Below are 19,277 nucleotides of genomic sequence, written 5' to 3'. Positions count from 1 at the left end.
TTAATACATGAGCTAGGCATGGGATGTGTGTGAGCTTGCAGAGTTCCAAAGCCGCCACCAATTTACGGCCATTATCAGACACAACCATGCCTGGTTCTAAGTTGACTGGTGAGAGCCACAGCTCTGTCTGGTCTATTATCCCTTGCCAACACTCCGCGGTGGTGTGCTGTTTTTCCCCTAAGCATATCAGTATCAGCATGGCCTGTTTCCGCTTCCCCACTGCATTGCTACACTGCTTCCAGCTACCTGTTGATGACTGACTGGTGCTGCACGCGGGTAATTCGGAGGTGAAAGTGGAGGAGGAGGCGGAGAAGTGGGGATTGGAGCCACTAATGTAGGTGGTGGTGGAAACTGCAATCCTTGGTGTCAGTAGCACCTGTGCCATCCCAGGGTACGACTCACTCCCAGGCTCCACAACATTCACCTAGTGTGCCATCAGAGAAATGTAGCGCCCCTGGCCAAATGCACTTGTCCATGTGTCCGTGGTTAAGTGGACCTTCCCAGTAATTGCATTGGTCAGGGCACATGTGATGTTACGGGACACATGTTGGTGTAAGGCGGGCCCGGCACACCTTGAAAAATAGTGGCGGCTGGGGACTGCGTAACGCGGGACAGCCGCCGACATCAGGCTGCAGAAGGCCTCAGTGTCCACAAGCCTAAATGGCAAAATTTCCAGGGCCAGTAATTAGGAAAGCTGCGCATTAAGTGCTATGGGTGGGTGGCTGGGTATTCGCGCTTGCATTTAAATGCCTGGGATAAGGACATTTGGACGCTGCACTGGGACACCGAAGTGGATGTGGTCGCTGATGGTGCTTGCGAAGGTCCAGGTGAAGGGCGGGAGGCATCCTGGCCTGTGCCTTCGACAGGAGATTGGCCAGCACGTAACACAAGGGAAGAGGAGGCAGTGGTGTGACCCGCAGACACAAATTGTGGACCCTGGCGTTTGTCCCACTTATGGTGCTTGGATGCCATGTGGCGGATTTTGCTGGTCATGGTGAGGTTGCTAGTGTTCACGCCCCGGCTCATTTTGGTACGGCACAGGTTGCAAACTACTATTGTTTTGTCGTCCTCACTTTCCTCAAAAAAGCGCCAGACTGCGGAACACCTACACCTTGGCAAGGGAGATTTCCGGAAGGGGGTGCTCCATGGAACAGTTGCAGGCCTGTTTGGTGTGGCCTGCCTTCTTCCTTTTGCCACCTTACTACCCTTTCCAGCCTGTTGCGGTGCAGCAGATCCCTCCCCCTCTGTACTGCTGTCCTCGCTTGGCTTTCCACCTTCCCAGGTTGGGTCAGTGACTTCATCGTCCACCACCTCCTCTTCCACTTACTCACTCTGCTCATCCTCCTCACTTGTTGATCTAATCACTACCTCAGTGATTGGCAACTGTGTCTTATCATTATCCACCTCATTAAACAGTAATTGCCGTTCCCCATCATCTTCTTGTGATTGTGGATGCTCAAGAGTTTGGAAATCAGGGCACAAGATCTGTCCCTCTTCAAGCGTGCTTGGCAAGAGGGCCAAATCAAGGAATGGTGCAGAAAAAAGCTTATTTTATGACCCGTTTCATCAACTAAACAGTAGATATGACTTTTTTTTTGTTTGAGCCGCTACCAAAGCCGCTAACTTTTTTCCTGGTATATGTACATAGATATAGTTATCCCTTACATAATTTTATTTTTGGTGTTCTGCCAGTAAAAACAGTTCATCCTTTAATTTGGAAGCTTTCTCTAACTACTCAGTGTAATTTTGCTCTGTACGGTTCTCAATATACTCTATTTCCAGATATTCTCTTTTTCCAGATTTGTTATTTTCTCTCTTATTCCTTTCTTATATATTACTGTATATTTTGTAATAATCCCTCTAATAAAGGCCTTAGCAGTCTCCCATACCATGTTAACTGTCGCTGAGTTCCAGGGTATTATTCAGGACAGGGGAAGAGGAACCACGGGAGAAGAGGAGAAAAAAAAAAAAAAAAAAAAAGAAGAAGCAAGCAGCACACATACCCCTACCATCCATCCCTCCTAAATGAGCCAGGATAGCCTCAGCCCTGGTTCTCTAACTTAACTCTCGGCCCACGCCCAGCCCAAATATCGCTCAGCTCTTTATTTTTTCTTTAACCCATTCTCCAGCAGCTTCTGCTGTATCAAAAAAACACGTTTTATTTTCCCATTCAATCCTCAACTTAGTCTGAAACATCATTGAATATTTCACATTTTTTAAACGCAATTTTTTTTCACATCGGTAAACTGACTTCTTTCATTTACCGTTTCCTTTGCATAGTCAGGAAATAACATTACTGTTATACCTGAATATTCCAGCCTCCCTCTCTTCCTTGACCTTTGTAATATCTCCTCCTTATCCCTAACCGATAATAAATTAAGGATAATTGCTCTCGGTCTCATTCCTGGAGGAGGTATTTTTGCTGACAGTCTATATGCCTGTTCCACAAATTTTTTATAATCGGAGATGTCTTGACCCAGTTGTTCCATCAACCACGTTTGCATAAAAGCACGGGGGTCACGCCCCTCCACTCCCTCTGGACTACCCAGACATCTCAGTATAACCCTCCTAGACTTATTTTCTAGATATACTAGTTTAATTTTTAATTCCCTATTTTCTTCCTTTAAACATTCTTTCTCTTTAACCATTATCTGCAATAGGTCCTCCACCTCCGATGATCTTTTCTCAACTTCTGTCAACCTGTCTTTGTGTTTTTGTAAGTCAGCTCTGAGGAGCCCCACCGACTCCCTAATGTTTCCAGTCTGGAGAGAGAGGTCCTGTATCGTCATATTGCATTTTTTTATTTCTTGGACTATATCTTGCAGGCTAGGAGCCTGCTCCTCTTTTTTAGAGGCATTTTCCTCCACTTCCTTTAGCTGTTTATTACCTCTCTCCCCAGGCTGAAAACCCTCCCCAGGTAGCACCAAGCCCAGGTTTTCCTCCAGGAGAGATTCACCCTCTTGGCCTGAAATCACATCCTCCTTTTTTTTCTTTGTGGGGCTAGTCTGTCCACGCATATTGGTCAAAAGTAGTTGCTTAGATCTTTAAATTGTTTGGGGGCATTGGGGAAATTAAAGTATTTAGCTCCAATTGCCCCTTAACCCTCTTCCCCGTGCCCTGTCTCGCCATCTCCTACCCTCACCGCTGACCCACTATCTCTCCCTCCTTTCCCTCCTCCTCTCCACTCACCCCCGTCGCTCCAGAATATTCCACCATTATCAAAACCTATAGAGGGGGAAAGTTAACATACAACCCCCGAAAAAACAAACAACCCCCGAAAGACCTCCCATATCCCACGTATGTATTTTAGGACCTGTTATCATAGCCCCCTCAACCCCCCCTGCCCGCACCTTGATCCACTGTTATATCCACTATTTAGTAGCCCAATAAAGGAGAATATATATTTTTCACGATGTTGCCAAGAAGTAGAAGGAGGCGGGGAGGGAAACACTCACGCCCGTCGAACCGGTGACATGCATTCCTCAGTCTTGTATCCGGCTCCACTCAGCTCTCGATCGCCTGATGCCGGGGAGCCTTTTATATGTTTGCTGCAGATGCAGAGGGAGGAGGCAACCAGCAGGTGGCAGGACAGCAGCAGTCAGCGGGACAATTCTCAGCCGAGCAACAGGGAGGGAGACCGAACAGCAACCAAAGCGAGCCCAAAAGTGATGGCTGGAACAACTTCAGGTCAGTAGCCAGAGCGGCCCCCAGAGCGGAAGCTGAAACATCCTCCAGGCGGTAACCGAGGAGGCTGCAAAGCCGTGGTTATAGCGGCCTCAGAGTTTGGGCCCGACCGGCTCCACATCGGGCTGGGAGCTCAAACGGCCGGAGGGAGAGTGCGCACGTCACCTGCGTGCGTCCACATGCATGCTCCTCCCTTCAAAACTTCAAACACACTTAAAAGGACTTTTGGGTCTCTGAAATGTTTTGGTGGTAAAAATATTCTTAAATCACTCCCTACACTGTCTGTCCCTTCCTCAGCACAGCTCTCCCTGACTGAGAATGAGCCGAACATGCATCATCGGGTGCTATATAGCACCCGATGACGCATTCCGGTCAGCCAATCACTGTAATGCCACGGCATTACAGTGAGGGCAGTACTTACCTGCACATTTATTGACTGCATAGCAGCCAAGAAACGTGCGGCGCGGAGACTCAAGCATTGCACTCGAATACCACCATGTGCAGAGAATCAAGATGCTCGAGCCGAACTGGTGTTCGGCCGAGCATGCTCGATCATCACTAATTGTAACTCTCATACACTCCAATGTTGGTGTATGAGAGAAGCAATCTGATGATTGATTTTAATAGTTCCCTATGGGAACTATAAAATACTGTAAAAAAAAGTTTCTTTTTTCAGTATTAAAATGAAAGAAAAACTATACATATGTGGTATAGCCATAATTGTACTGACCTGGAAAAGTATGGAAAAGAATTAAATAACAGGTCAGTTTTAACGTAGGAAAGTACGTAGAAACAAAACATAAAACTGTTGCATAATTTCCGTTATTTTTACAATTTCACACCATGTGGAATTTTTTTCCATCTCCCCACTACATCGTTTGCAATATTAAATAGTGGAATTAGAAAATGCAACTTGTCTGGCATAAAACAAGCGATCATATGGCTATGAAAAATTAAAAATAAAAAAGTCCTGGAAAGGCAGAAAGTAAAAAAACAAGTCATGAACAGAATATATGTCTTCCTAAACAGGATTTATCAGATGTTTTATAGAAGCCGTTATGTGACATCAATTAATCTTTTATATCCAAATATACAACCTGAAATGAAAACAATGTCTGTGACCCAGTGATATATTGTTTCATTATATTGTGGCCATATGGCTTCTCTTTTGTGTGACTTCACTAATGACTAATTTTGGCTTTAGAAGCAAAAATATTTTTCTGATTCTGAATGCAGCTTCTCTCATATGTGATTCCTCTTATGTTTTAGAAGACTTGATTTATCTGAAAAACATTTCCCACATTCTGAACATGTATATGCTTTCTCTCCTGTGTGAATTCTGTCATGTGTAATAAGATTTGATTTCTCTGTAAAACATTTCCCACATTCTGAACATGAATATGGCTTCTTTCCTGTGTGACTTCTCACATGTTTAATAAGACCTGATTTATCCGAAAAACATTTCCCACATTCTGAACATGAATAAGGCTTTTCCCCAGTGTGAATTCTGTCATGTGTAACAAGACTGGATTTGTGTCTAAAACATTTCCCACATTCTGAACATGAATATGGTTTCTCCCCTGTGTGACTTCTCTCATGTCTAACAAGATGCGATTTCTGTGTAAAACATTTCCCACATTCTGAACATGAATATGGTTTCTCTCCTGTGTGTTTTCTCTCATGTATAACAAGATTGGATTTATGTGTAACACATTTTCCACATTTTGAACATGAATATGGTTTCTCTCCTGTGTGTTTTCTCTCATGTATAACAAGATTGGATTTCAGTGTAAAACATTTCCCACATTCTGAACATGAATACGGCTTTTCCCCAGTGTGAAATCTCTCATGTATAACAAGATTGGATTTCAGTGTAAAACATTTCCCACATTCTGAACATGAATACATTTTCTCTCCTTTGTGATGTCTTCGGTGTGTAGAAAGTCCTGAGCTGTTTGTGGATTCTTTACCACAATGAAACCTTTCAATCCTTTTCTGACTTGTACTTGCGGTAACAATCTGTGATTGGTCAGGAGAAGGTTCCTCATAACTAGGAGAATTATATGACAGATCTGTACTGTGAAGTTCTGGATGTACATTATTTTCTCCTGAAGGGCGCTGCATGATATCGTCATCTAGTGGTAACATGACATTTTCACATTTCTTACTGGGATTTTCTGGCAAGATAAAAATGAAAATTGGTTTTAAAGTTAGTTTTTTATTTGCAAACTAAAGAGTAGACAAACTTATAACATTCCAATTAGGCTGAAAGTTGATCCAGCATGAAGGAGAAGTGTTCATTCATTTGGAATCCATTCCTGACTTTGGCCAAAAAAAACTGCACTTGTGATCCCAGCCTTACAAAGCTTCTATAACTTCCTGACAAAGTCCAGGATTCTGGTTTCCACCAGGTCATGACTTATATTACATACAGTAAATAATGACTTAACAAAACAAAAAAAAATTAAAAGCCTGCTCATGTCTGGAAATGAGCCCTGCTCTCTGCCAACACATTTTGCCTTTCAACAGCAACTAGACATAATTTGAATAAAACAAGGAGTATCATGGTTGGAGCTGGTGAAGGGAACATCATGGTTGGGAGCTGCTTTGCTGCCTCATGGTCTGGACACCCTGCAACCATTGGGTAAACAACTGGGCAGATTTACTAATCCTGTTTAAAACGTACAGAGTAAATCTAGAGATGCTCCACATTTATCACAGGAGCTTGGGCTGGAGGACAGATCTGCTGCAGAGCTACACAAGTATGTCTACCTCTATACTACTTAATGGTTGGCTTTTCTGTCACAATGGAGCATCGTTAGCCCCGCCCCTGCAAAACTTGCCTATTGTTTCTATACACTGCATGCAGAATTATTAGGCAAATGAGTATTTTGACCACATCATCCTCTTTATGCATGTTGTCTTACTCCAAGCTGTATAGGCTCGAAAGCCTACTACCAATTAAGCATATTAGGTGATGTGCATCTCTGTAATGAGAAGGGGTGTGGTCTAATGACATCAACACCCTATATTAGGTGTGCATAATTATTAGGCAACTTCCTTTCCTGGGTCAAAAGAAGGACTTGACAGGCTCAGAAAAGTCAAAAATAGTGAGATATCTTGTAGAGGGATGCAGCACTCTTAAAATTGCAAAGATTCTGAAGTGTGATCATCGAACAATCAAGCGTTTCATTCAAAATAGTCAACAGGGTCGCAAGAAGCGTGTGGAAAAACCAAGGCGCAAAATAACTGCCCATGAACTGAGAAAAGTCAAGCGTGCAGCTGCCAAGATGCCACTTGCCACCAGTTTGGCCATATTTCAGAGCTGCAACATCACTGGAGTGCCCAAAAGCACAAGGTGTGCAATACTCAGAGACATGGCCAAGGTAAGAAAGGCTGAAAGACGACCACCACTGAACAAGACACACAAGCTGAAACGTCAAGACTGGGCCAAGAAATATCTCAAGACTGATTTTTCTAAGGTTTTATGGACTGATGAAATGAGAGTGAGTCTTGATGGGCCAGATGGATGGGCCCGTGGCTGGATTGGTAAAGGGCAGAGAGCTCCAGTCCGACTCAGACGCCAGCAAGGTGGAGGTGGAGTACTGGTTTGGGCTGGTATCATCAAAGATGAGCTTGTGGGGCCTTTTCGGGTTGAGGATGTAGTCAAGCTCAACTCCCAGTCCTACTGCCAGTTTCTGGAAGACACATTCTTCAAGCAGTAGTACAGGAAGAAGTCTGCATCCTTCAAGAAAAACATGATTTTCATGCAGGACAATGCTCCATCACACGCGTCCAAGTACTCCACAGCGTGGCTGGCAAGAAAGGGTATAAAAGAAGAAAATCTAATGACATGGCCTCCTTGTTCACCTGATCTGAACCCCATTGAGAACCTGTTGTCCATCATCAAATGTGAGATTTACAAGGAGGGAAAACAGTACACCTCTCTGAACAGTGTCTGGGAGGCTGTGGTTGCTGCTGCACGAAATGTTGATGGTGAACAGATCAAAACACTGACAGAATCCATGGATGGCAGGCTTTTGAGTGTCCTTGCAAAGAAAGGTGGCTATATTGGTCACTGATTTGTTTTTGTTTTGTTTTTGAATGTCAGAAATGTATATTTGTGAATGTTGAGATGTTATATTGGTTTCACTGGTAAAAATAAATAATTGAAATGGGTATATATTTGTTTTTTGTTAAGTTGCCTAATAATTATGCACAGTAATAGTCACCTGCACACACAGATATCCCCCTAAAATAGCTAAAACTAAAAACAAACTAAAAACTACTTCCAAAAATATTCAGCTTTGATATTAATGAGTTTTTTGGGTTCATTGAGAACATGGTTGTTGTTCAATAATAAAATTAATCCTCAAAAATACAACTTGCCTAATAATTCTGCACTCCCTGTATGTGGAACCTTAAAATCCCCCCTTTTTGGACAGATTATAAGAGCAGCACAGATCAGTCACTGGTTATCTACGAGCAAGTTCACACATAGCAGATCAGCTGCAGACATTTCTGTGACTTTCCCGCTACCCTGAATGTGGCTTGTGTAGGAAGGCTCAAGTGTCCGGCGTTGACGGAAGGTATGTGTCACCGAGATTCCTGGCCTCGGTGAGGTAAGAGCCGGTAATTTCATGTGTCAGCGGCAGCTAGTGCTGACTGACATGGTTTTGCTATTTAGTATGGCTGTAAAGCCGATCCAGGCCGGCTCTTACTGGGAACAGCCAAAGTGCAGGGTGGGTGTCTTCTCCCCACGTTGCAGACCGGGTCTTGGTTTAGGCTATAAAACACAGGCAGCACTGTCAGGTGGCTCTGACAGTGAAGCTCTGTCAGTCTCTGTGTTGGGACCTGGGTAAAGGCCTGCTACCTTGTTGGCGTGAGAGCAGGCGGTTTCTGCTATGTTCAAGGACTTCTGCATTGCTGCATGGTGTGAACAAACACCAGACTCAAGGTGAGTGTTTTCCTTGAAACTGACTTTTTGTTTTGCTTATCCTTATGTGTGAATAAACATCGAACTGTTTAAGTTAAAGATGTTGTCGTTGCCTCTATACTGCGTCCGCAAGCCTGTCTACCAGTGCAAATCCCCACGGCTGAAGGCCGAAAAGTTTTTGTTTTCCTACATTAAGCCAGCAAGATTACGACCTGTGTCCCCTGACAAAATGGAGGCGGTTGTGAAGTCCCTCGTGGAGGCTAACTTGCAGCAGCCGGAGGCTGACTAGCAGCAGCAGGAGGCTGACTAGCAGCAGCAGGAAACTAACCAGCTGCTATTGCAACATGTGATGGCACTGCAAGCTGCAGGACCATCCCTGAACATCCATGATGCCCGGAAAGCTGTCCATGCGGCGATCTCTAAGATGACCTCCCTCGGATGATGTCGAGACCTATCTGGCAGTGTTCGAAAAGGTGGCTGTGAGGGAAAAGTTACCCCGAGACCAGTGGGCTGAGGTCGTCGCTCCGTTACTGGCGTCTGGACCCCAGCAAGTTTTTTTTAGATCCCCCCGATGATCAAGCGGCCGACTACCTGACAGTGAAAGGTGAGATCCTGGCGAGACTGGGGGTGAATGTGTTGGTCCGGATCCAGCGAGTGCATTAGTGGGAATTTAACCCGCCTGAACCCACCAAACCGCAGTATTATGACCTGTTACACAGTTTGCAAAAATGGTTGCAGCCTGATATACTGACCCCCATTGCTATGCTGGGCCGTCTCTTGGCGGATGTGTTCTGGAGGGCTTTGCCGTACCCCCTCCACCACTGGATCGGCCACGTGTCTCCAGGTAATGCCTTGGAGATGGTCGACCTGGTGGAGCGCAACGAGGCAACCAGAAATCTACAGGGGGGTTCTTTTGGGAGGGGGCCAGTCAAACCCCGGAAATCTCCACCCCAGACCCGGTGGCTGGTGCCAGTCAAACCCACCTGGGACGTACCCCCTGTAGACCCAGCCCCGGTGGTCTGCTGGCGATGTCAGGAGCCTGGACACATAAGGGCCGACTGTACTCATGGTCACCAATTATGGCTACCGCCACTCATATGCCAGGAAGTTGTGTGCCAGAGGAACCTCCGAGACTATAGATAATAGCCACCTGTGTCAGGTGGAAGTGGGGGACACTGGCGGTGGCTCTGCTGGATTCAGGGAGCCTGGTGTCCCTAGTAAGAGCTACTCTGGTACGGCCCGCTGAGTATACTAGTCGAAAGGTCGGCGTAGTGTGTATTCATGGAGACTTAAAGGACTATCCCACCGCCCTGGTCTCTCTATCAACGGTGGCCGGCAGGTGGACTCATGAGGTGGCCGTTGCCATAAAATTACAGTATGATAATTTTCCCGGTACTATGGCCGGATACGAAAGTTAACGATACTCAGGAGACAGACGTAACCCTAGCAGAGTGGCCCAGCACAGGGGGAGACCAGAACCCTGGGAACATGAGTCCGAAGGGCCAGCGCTAGCGGTGAACACCACTTCGGTGGAAGAGGGGGAGACAACCCCGCTAAGTGTGATGGTGGGAGACATGGAGGACTTGCCACCGGGTCCGAAGTTGGCAGACCTCAACGTCTCCGGAGATAATTTTGGTACAGCACCAGGACCCAACTCTATCCCGAGCCTGGGAGAATGTGGTAGTAGTTGAGGGTGAGCCGCAACAACCGGGGGCAGAGTCTATGTTTCCCCGTTTTGTGGTTCAACAGGAAATGCTGTACCGAATAAATCAACTAAGGTGTAAGCAAGGCGTATCGTGGTGCCCAAGGCGTATCGCAAGCTCGTGTTGGGGTTAGCCCACCAACATGTTCTTGGGGGACACCTGGGCCAGCAGAAAACGCAGGACCGGATTCTACAGCGGTTCTACTGGCCTAGTGTGTTCAGAGAGGTGGAAGAGTATTGCAAGTCTTGCCCAACCTGCCAGATAACCAGCCCCATTTCCGTAGTCCTCTGGTCCCTCTCCCGAATATTGAGGTTCCATTTGAGCAGATCACTATGGATCTCATAGGCCCAGTACCGAAGTCCGCTAGAGGGCACCAACACATCTTAGTCATCCTCGACTACGCCACTCGGTACCCGGAGGCGCCATACATCAGCCAAACTCATAGCTAGGGAGTTAATGGAGATGTTTTTTCGAGTGGGTCTGCCTAAGTAGGTTCTGACTGACCAAGGGACCCCATTTATGTCCAAGGTCATTAGGGAACTCTGTAAGTTGCTCCACATAAAACAGTTGCTGACGCCTGTGTATCATCCACAAACGGATGGCTGGTAGAGAGGTTTAATCAAAGATTAAAAAATATGTTAAAAATAGCGGTGTCTAAGGATTAGAAGGACTGGGACCTTCTTCTGCCCTATCTCATGTTCGCAGTGCGAGAAGTGCCCCAGGCCTCTACTGGGTTCTCGCCCTTCGAACTGCTATACGGCAGACACCCTCGCGGTCTGTTGCATGTCGCCAAAGAGGCATGGGAACACCAACCCACACCACACAAAAGTGTTCTTGAGTACGTCACCCAGATGCAAGGATGGATGGAAACAGTGTTACCTCTTGTTAGGGAGCATATGGAGGCAGCAAAGCGAGCCCAGAGTAGGGTCTATAATCGGCAGGCTCGGGACCGGAACTTTAACCCGGGTGATCGGGTGTTGGTTCTGGTACCGACTGTAGACAGTAAGTTCCTAGCTAGGTGGCAGGGGCCCTACAAGGTACTTGAAAAAATTGGAGAGGTAGATTACAAGGTACACCAGCAAGGGAGGCGAAAGCCGGAGCAGGTGTACCATGTGAATCTGCTCAAACCATGGAAAGATAGGGAAACCTGTACGGAAGACAGCCCGCTGCCAGGGTTCCTAGGGGAAGCGGTTTCGGACCCTCTGTCTGTAGCCAGGGAAGCGGCTGCCACACTGAAAATTGCTGACAGCCTCTCCTCTAAACAGGCTCAGGAAGCCAGGGAGTTCATTAGTCGGAACAAGGATGTGTTCTTGGGCCTCCCTGGACGCACGTCCATAATCCGGCATGACATTGTCACTGAGCCTCAGGCAAAAGTACGGGTAATACCGTACGTTGTACCCGAGTCTCAGCAACAAGCCATCGCGGAGGAAGTGCAGCTAATGTTCCAGCTAGGTGTCATAGAGGAGTCACAAAGTGAATGGGCCAGTCCGATATACTTAATACCCAATCCGGACGGGAAATTGCGCTTCTGTAACGACTTCCGCAAACTTAATGAGGTGTCTAAATTTGACGCATATACCATGCCCCGAGTAGATGAGCTTATTGAGAAATTAGGCCAAGCCGGGTATTTTTCTGTGTTGGACCTCACCAAAGGGTACTGGCAGGTACCCTTGACGGAAAAAACGGCTTTCATCACGCCAGAGGGGCTGCATCAGTACAAGGTATTACCCTTTGGTCTACATGGCGCTCCCACCACATTTCAAAGGCTAATGGACGTTGTACTCCGTCCACATCGTCGGTACGCTTTGGCGTACCTGGGCGATATCGTTATCCACAGCACCGACTGGGAAAGTAACCTACCTAAAGTACAGGCTGTAGTGGACTCCCATAGGAAGGCTGGCTTAACCGCTAACCCAAAAAAGTGCGTGATGGGGTTAGAAGAAACCAAGTACCTCGGGTATGTAATTGGGCGCGGAATTATCAAACCTCAGGTGAACAAAATTGAGGCAATTAGGAATTGGCCCCGACCTGTCACTACTCAGGCAAGTAAAGTCATTCCTGGGTATGGTGGGGTACTATATGAGGTTTAAATTGTATGGATATGTAGAGAGAATCTCTAAATCGCACATCCTCATACCTATGCTTCTGATATACAACTGTTTTCAATTATCAGCATTTCTTATGATAAAACATGGCTATACAGCGATGCTATCAATCATTTGCTGTGCACTATAAAGAGGCAATTAGTATACAGTTTGATCAAAGCGCATAGGCCCACTTACCGCGACAAGGATGCCTCTAATTTAAGTGGGAACCTACTCTAACCATGGCGCAGAGCCGTGCGGCGACCAACACGCCTCCACACCGCTCCAGCAGGCAATGGGATCCAGCAGCCGCACAGCGGCCCCACTGTACAGTGAGGCCACATGGGCCCCGGGTCCCATCACTCCACCAGCACGGCACAGAAGCAGAGACGGCCGCCGTCCAGCGCCGCATGTGAACTGGTGCAAATGGCTCACCTGTTCACAGCCTCTCAGGAACTCCAACTGAGATGTGGTAGGAATTTATAGACCCTTTGCAGACTTCTGCTAATTAAAAAGCACCTGAGCCACATGGGGAGGAGTGCTGATTCAGGGGAGGGGGGAAAAGAAGTTTATAGCCTAAATTGTATGGATATGTGGAGAGAATCTCTAAATCGCACATCCTCATACCTATGCTTCTGATATACAACTCCCCATGTGGCTCATGTGCTTTTTAATTAGCAGAAGTCTGCAAAGGGTTTATATATTCCTACCACATCTCAGTTGGAGTTCCTGAGAGGCTGTGAACAGGTGAGCCATTTGCACCAGTTCACATGCGGCGCTGGACGGCGGCCGTCTCTGCTTCTGTGCCGTGCTGGTGGAGTGATGGGACCCGGGGCCCATGTGGCCTCACTGTACAGTGGGGCCGCTGTGCGGCTGCTGGATCCCATTGCCTGCTGGAGCGGTGTGGAGGCATGTCGGTCGCCGCACGGCTCTGCGCCATGGTTAGAGTAGGTTCCCACTTAAATTAGAGGCATCCTTGTCGCGGTAAGTGGGCCTATGCGCTTTGATCAAACTGTATACTAATTGCCTCTTTATAGTGCACAGCAAATGATTGATAGCATCGCTGTATAGCCATGTTTTATCATAAGAAATGCTGATAATTGAAAACAGTTGTATATCAGAAGCATAGGTATGAGGATGTGCGATTTAGAGATTCTCTCCACATATCCATACAATTTAGGCTATAAACTTCTTTTCCCCCCTCCCCTGAATCAGCACTCCTCCCCATGTGGCTCAGGTGCTTTTTAATTAGCAGAAGTCTGCAAAGGGTTTATATATTCCTACCACATCTCAGTTGGAGTTCCTGAGAGGCTGTGAACAGGTGAGCCATTTGCACCAGTTCACATGCGGCGCTGGACGGCGGCCGTCTCTGCTTCTGTGCCGTGCTGGTGGAGTGATGGGACCCGGGGCCCATGTGGCCTCACTGTACAGTGGGGCCGCTGTGCGGCTGCTGGATCCCATTGCCTGCTGGAGCGGTGTGGAGGCATGTCGGTCGCCGCACAGCTCTGCGCCATGGTTAGAGTAGGTTCCCACTTAAACAAGAGGCATCCTTGTCGCGGTAAGTGGGCCTATGCTCTTTGATCAAACTGTATACTAATTGCCTCTATATAGTGCACAGCAAATGATTGATAGCATCGCTGTATAGCCATGTTTTATCATAAGAAATGCTGATAATTGAAAACAGTTGTATATCAGAAGCATAGGTATGAGGATGTGCGATTTAGAGATTCTCTCCACATATCCATACTATATGAGGTTTATCCCCAATTTTGCTATAGTCGCAGCACCATTGACAGGCCTTTTGAAGGGATGCAAGTCAGTGACGGTCCGGTGGAATGAGCAGGCAGAAAAGGCTTTCTCCGCTTTGAAGTCTGGCCTGTGTGGGTCCCCGGTATTGGTGACGTCCGACTTCAAGAGGGAGTTTGTGGTACAGACCGATGCCTCTGAAATAGGCCTCGGAGCTGTACTCTCTCAGGACATCAATGGGGAGGAACATGCCATTGTTTTACTGAGGCAAAAGCTTACCCCAGCCGAGACTAGGTACAGTATAGTGGAGAGAGAGTGCCTGGCCATCAAGTGGGCACTCGAGTCTCTCCGCTATTATCTGTTGGGGAGAAAGTTCCGTCTGGTGACCGACCACTCCCCTCTCAAGTGGATGAGCCAAGCCAAAGAGAGGAATGTTCGGGTCACCAGATGGTTCTTGTCGTTACAGAACTTCAAGTTCTTAGCGGAACATAACATAAGGCAGGCAGGTTACAGGGAAACGCAGATGCCCTGTCCCGGGTAAACTGTCTGGCAAGTGTTCACCCCCTCAGGGTTGAACAAATGGGGGAAGGTATGTAGGAAGGCGCAAGGGTCCGTCATTGATGAAAGGTATGTGTCACTGAGATTCCTGGCCTCAGTGAGGTAAGAGCCGGTAATTTCATATGTCAGCGGCAGCTAGTGCTGACTGACATAGTTTTGCAATTTAGTATGGCTGTAAAGCTGATCCGGGACGGCTTTTACTGGGAGTAGTCAAAGTGCAGGGTGGGTGGCTACTCCCCATATTCCAGGCCTGGTCTTGGTTTGGGCTATAAAACACAGGCAACAATGTCAGGTGGTAGGAATTTACTCCTCTCTGACAGTGAAGCTGTCAGTCTCTGTGTTGGGACCTGGGAGTTTGGACCTGGGTAAAGGCCTGCTACCTTGTTGGCGTGAGAGCAGGCGGTTTCTGCTATGTCCAAGGACGTCTGCATTGCTGCATGGTGTGAACAAACACCAGACTCAAGGAGACCGTTTTCCTTGAAACTGACTTTTTGTTTTGCTTATCCTTATGTGTGAATAAACACCGAACTGTTTAAGTTAAAGACGTTGTCGTTGCCTCTATACTGCGTCCGCTAGTCTGTCTACCAGAGCAAATCCCCACACTTGTAATAATCCATGCACCTGCTGCAGAAACAACCCAATATATGGAAATGTCTACAATAAATGTGCCCTGTGTGAACACGCTCTAATGCAGCTGGAACATTCTGGGACATGCAATTACTGCTAGAAGTCACACGTTCAGTCTGAAGGGGATGAGCAGATAATCGCTGAAGTGATGGACAACAGGATCACATTTAGCAATTTAAAGCCGATGCCAGACAAGAATTTTAATACAATTTTTTTCACATTTTATTGAGACACCAACGACTTAGGCTACTTTCACATTGGAGTTTTGGCTTTCCGTTTGTGAGATCCGTCATGGGCTCTCACAAGCGGTCCAAAACGGATCGGTTTTGCCCTAATGCATTCTGAATGGAAAAGGATCCGCTCAGAATGCCTCAGTTTGCCTCCGATCAGTCACCATTCCGCTCTGGAGGCGGACACCAATATACTGCCTGCAGCGCTTTTTTTCTGTCCGTCCTGGGATGCAAAGTGAGATGGATCCGTCCTGACACACAATGTAAGTCAATGGGGACGGATCCGTTTTCTCTGACACAATTAAAACGGATCTGCCCCCTATTGACTTTCAATGGAGTTCATGATGGATCCGTCTTGGCTATAGAAGACATATTACAACCGGATCCGTTCATGACGGATGCATGCGGTTGTATTATTGTAATGGAAGCGGTTTTGCAGATCCATGACAGATCCGCAAAAAACGCTAGTGTGAAAGTAGCCTTACATAACACACGCCTGTTCTACATCGATGACAAACAGTCGTACAGGGGCGGACATTGCCCATAAACTCCATGTATGATCTACAATATATATACAATGCAGAACACGGATTGTACAAGACGTCTCTGTAGTATAGTCTACTATACCGGCCCGATGGAGGCCAGAAGGACACGCTCTCATCATGTGACTGGAGCCCTATGGATATGACTGACATATAAAGAACACGTAGCCTCTAATGTAATGTGAGAAGAAACTGTGGAGCTCCTTCATTACATGTCACTGCACACACGTGTATACACTGCACATGACGGCTCTTACCTTGTGATATAAGAGGCTGGTGCTCCTCCATTACATGTCACTGCACACACGTGTATACACTGCACATGACGGCTCTTACCTTGTGATATAAGAGGCTGGTGCTCCTCCATTACATGTCACTGCGCACACGTGTATACACTGCACATGACGGCTCTTACCTTGTGATATAAGAGGCTGGTGCTCCTCCATTACATGTCACTGCACACACGTGTATACACTGCACATGACGGCTCTTACCCTGTGATATAAGAGGCTGGTGCTCCTCCATTACATGTCACTGCACACACGTGTACACACTGCACATGACGGATCTTACCTTGTGATATAAGAGGCTGGTGCTCCTCCATTACATGTCACTGCACACACGTGTATACACTGCACATGACGGCTCTTACCCTGTGATATAAGAGGCTGGTGCTCCTCCATTACATGTCACTGCACACACGTGTATACACTACACATGACGGCTCTTACCTTGTGATATAAGAGGCTGGAGCTCCTCCATTACATGTCACTGCACACACGTGTATACACTGCACATGACGGCTCTTACCTTGTGATATAAGAGGCTGGTGCTCCTCCATTACATGTCACTGCACACACGTGTATACACTGCACATGACGGCTCTTACCTTGTGATATAAGAGGCTGGTGCTCCTCCATTACATGTCACTGCACACACGTGTATACACTGCACATGACGGCTCTTACCTTGTGATATAAGAGGCTGGTGCTCCTCCATTACATGTCACTGCACACACGTGTATACACTGCACATGACAGGTCTTACCTTGTGATATAAGAGGCTGGTGCTCCTCCATTACATGTCACTGCACACACGTGTATACACTGCACATGACGGCTCTTACCTTGTGATATAAGAGGCTGGTGCTCCTCCATTACATGTCACTGCACACACGTGTATACACTGCACATGACGGCTCTTACCTTGTGATATAAGAGGCTGGTGCTCCTCCATTACATGTCACTGCACACACGTGTATACACTGCACATGACGGCTCTTACCTTGTGATATAAGAGGCTGGTGCTCCTTCATTACATGTCACTGCACACACGTGTATACACTGCACATGACGGCTCTTACCTTGTGATATAAGAGGCTGGTGCTCCTCCATTACATGTCACTGCACACACGTGTACACACTGCACATGACGGATCTTACCTTGTGATATAAGAGGCTGGTGCTCCTCCATTACATGTCACTGCACACACGTGTATACACTGCACATGACGGCTCTTACCCTGTGATATAAGAGGCTGGTGCTCCTCCATTACATGTCACTGCACACACGTGTATACACTACACATGACGGCTCTTACCTTGTGATATAAGAGGCTGGAGCTCCTCCATTACATGTCACTGCACACACGTGTATACACTGCACATGACGGCTCTTACCTTGTGATATAAGAGGCTGGTGCTCCTCCATTACATGTCACTGCACACACGTGTATACACTGCACATGACAGGTCTTACCTTGTGATATAAGAGGCTGGTGCTCCTCCATTACATGTCACTGCACACACGTGTATACACTGCACATGACGGCTCTTACCTTGTGATATAAGAGGCTGGTGCTCCTCCATTACATGTCACTGCACACACGTGTATACACTGCACATGACGGCTCTTACCTTGTGATATAAGAGGCTGGTGCTCCTCCATTACATGTCACTGCACACACGTGTATACACTGCCCATGACGGCTCTTACCCTGTGATATAAGAGGCTGGTGCTCCTACATTACATGTCACTGCACACACGTGTATACACTGCACATGACGGCTCTTACCTTGTGATATAAGAGGCTGGTGCTCCTCCATCACATGTCACTGCACACACGTGTATACACTGCACATGACGGCTCTTACCCTGTGATATAAGAGGCTGGTGCTCCTCCATTACATGTCACTGCACACACGTGTATACACTGCACATGACGGCTCTTACCCTGTGATATAAGAGGCCGGTGCTCCTCCATTACATGTCACTGCACACACGTGTATACACTGCACATGACGGCTCTTACCTTGTGATATAAGAGGCTGGTGCTCCTCCATTACATGTCACTGCACACACATGTATACACTGCACATGACTGCTCTTACCTTGTGATATAAGAGGCTGGTGCTCCTCCATTACATGTCACTGCACACACGTGTATACACTGCACATGACGGCTCTTACCTTGTGATATAAGAGGCCGGTGCTCCTCCATTACATGTCACTGCACACACATGTATACACTGCACATGACTGCTCTTACCTTGTGATATAAGAGGCTGGTGCTCCTCCATTACATGTCACTGCACACACGTGTATACACTGCACATGACGGCTCTTACCCTGTGATATAAGAGGCTGGTGCTCCTCCATTACATGTCACTGCACACACGTGTATACACTGCACATGACGGGTCTTACCTTGTGATATAAGAGGCTGGTGCTCCTCCATTACATGTCACTGCACACACGTGTATACACTGCACATGACGGCTCCTACCTTGTGATATAAGAGGCTGGTGCTCCTCCATCATGGCCTCCTTGTACAGGTCCTTGTGTCCTTCTATATACTCCCACTCCTCCATGGAGAAATAGACAGTGACGTCCTGACACCTTATAGGAACCTGACAACACAATGACACCGTCATCACCCAGACCCCTCCAGTGCTGTTACTGGAGAATTTCCCAGCATTCCCAGCAGTGTCACCTCTCCAGTCAGCAGCTCCATCATCTTGTGGGTGAGTTCTAGGATCTTCTGCTCATGTATCAGGGGGAGAGGGGGAGGCTCTGTGATGGGGGGAGGGGTCCTGCTCCGCCCTCCTGACTCCTGGAGATGGATGATGGGAGTCACACAGTCCCCCGATGTCTTCTTCACTATTGTG

General features: G+C 47.2%; 1 protein-coding gene across 1 annotated transcript; it reads right to left on the bottom strand.

Moving 5' to 3' along the window:
* Nucleotides 1-4,677: 4,677 nt before the first annotated feature.
* On the bottom strand, nt 4,678-18,947 carry LOC120991990 (gastrula zinc finger protein XlCGF17.1-like). Its single transcript, XM_040420754.1, has 2 exons — nt 18,896-18,947; nt 4,678-5,861 (listed from the first exon to the last, which is right to left on the bottom strand). Exons 1-2 carry the CDS (start codon nt 18,927-18,929, stop codon nt 4,927-4,929), a joined length of 969 nt encoding a protein of 322 aa, XP_040276688.1. The 5' UTR covers nt 18,930-18,947; the 3' UTR covers nt 4,678-4,926.
* Between the last annotated feature and the right edge of the window lie 330 nt (nt 18,948-19,277).

This window comes from Bufo bufo, chromosome 2 (assembly GCF_905171765.1).
Source record: "Bufo bufo chromosome 2, aBufBuf1.1, whole genome shotgun sequence".
In the NCBI taxonomy this organism is placed as follows: domain Eukaryota; kingdom Metazoa; phylum Chordata; class Amphibia; order Anura; family Bufonidae; genus Bufo; species Bufo bufo.
Note: the sequence above shows the minus strand (reverse complement) of the source record. Positions and strands in the feature narration are given on the sequence as shown.

Coding starts and splice junctions, on each gene's coding strand:
- LOC120991990 (XM_040420754.1), bottom strand. CDS start 18,929: ATGATGGAGGAGCACCAGCCTCTTATATCACAAG. Junction 5,862..18,895: donor CCAGCCTCTTATATCACAAG/GTAGGAGCCGTC, acceptor TTATCTTGCCAG/AAAATCCCAGTAAGAAATGT.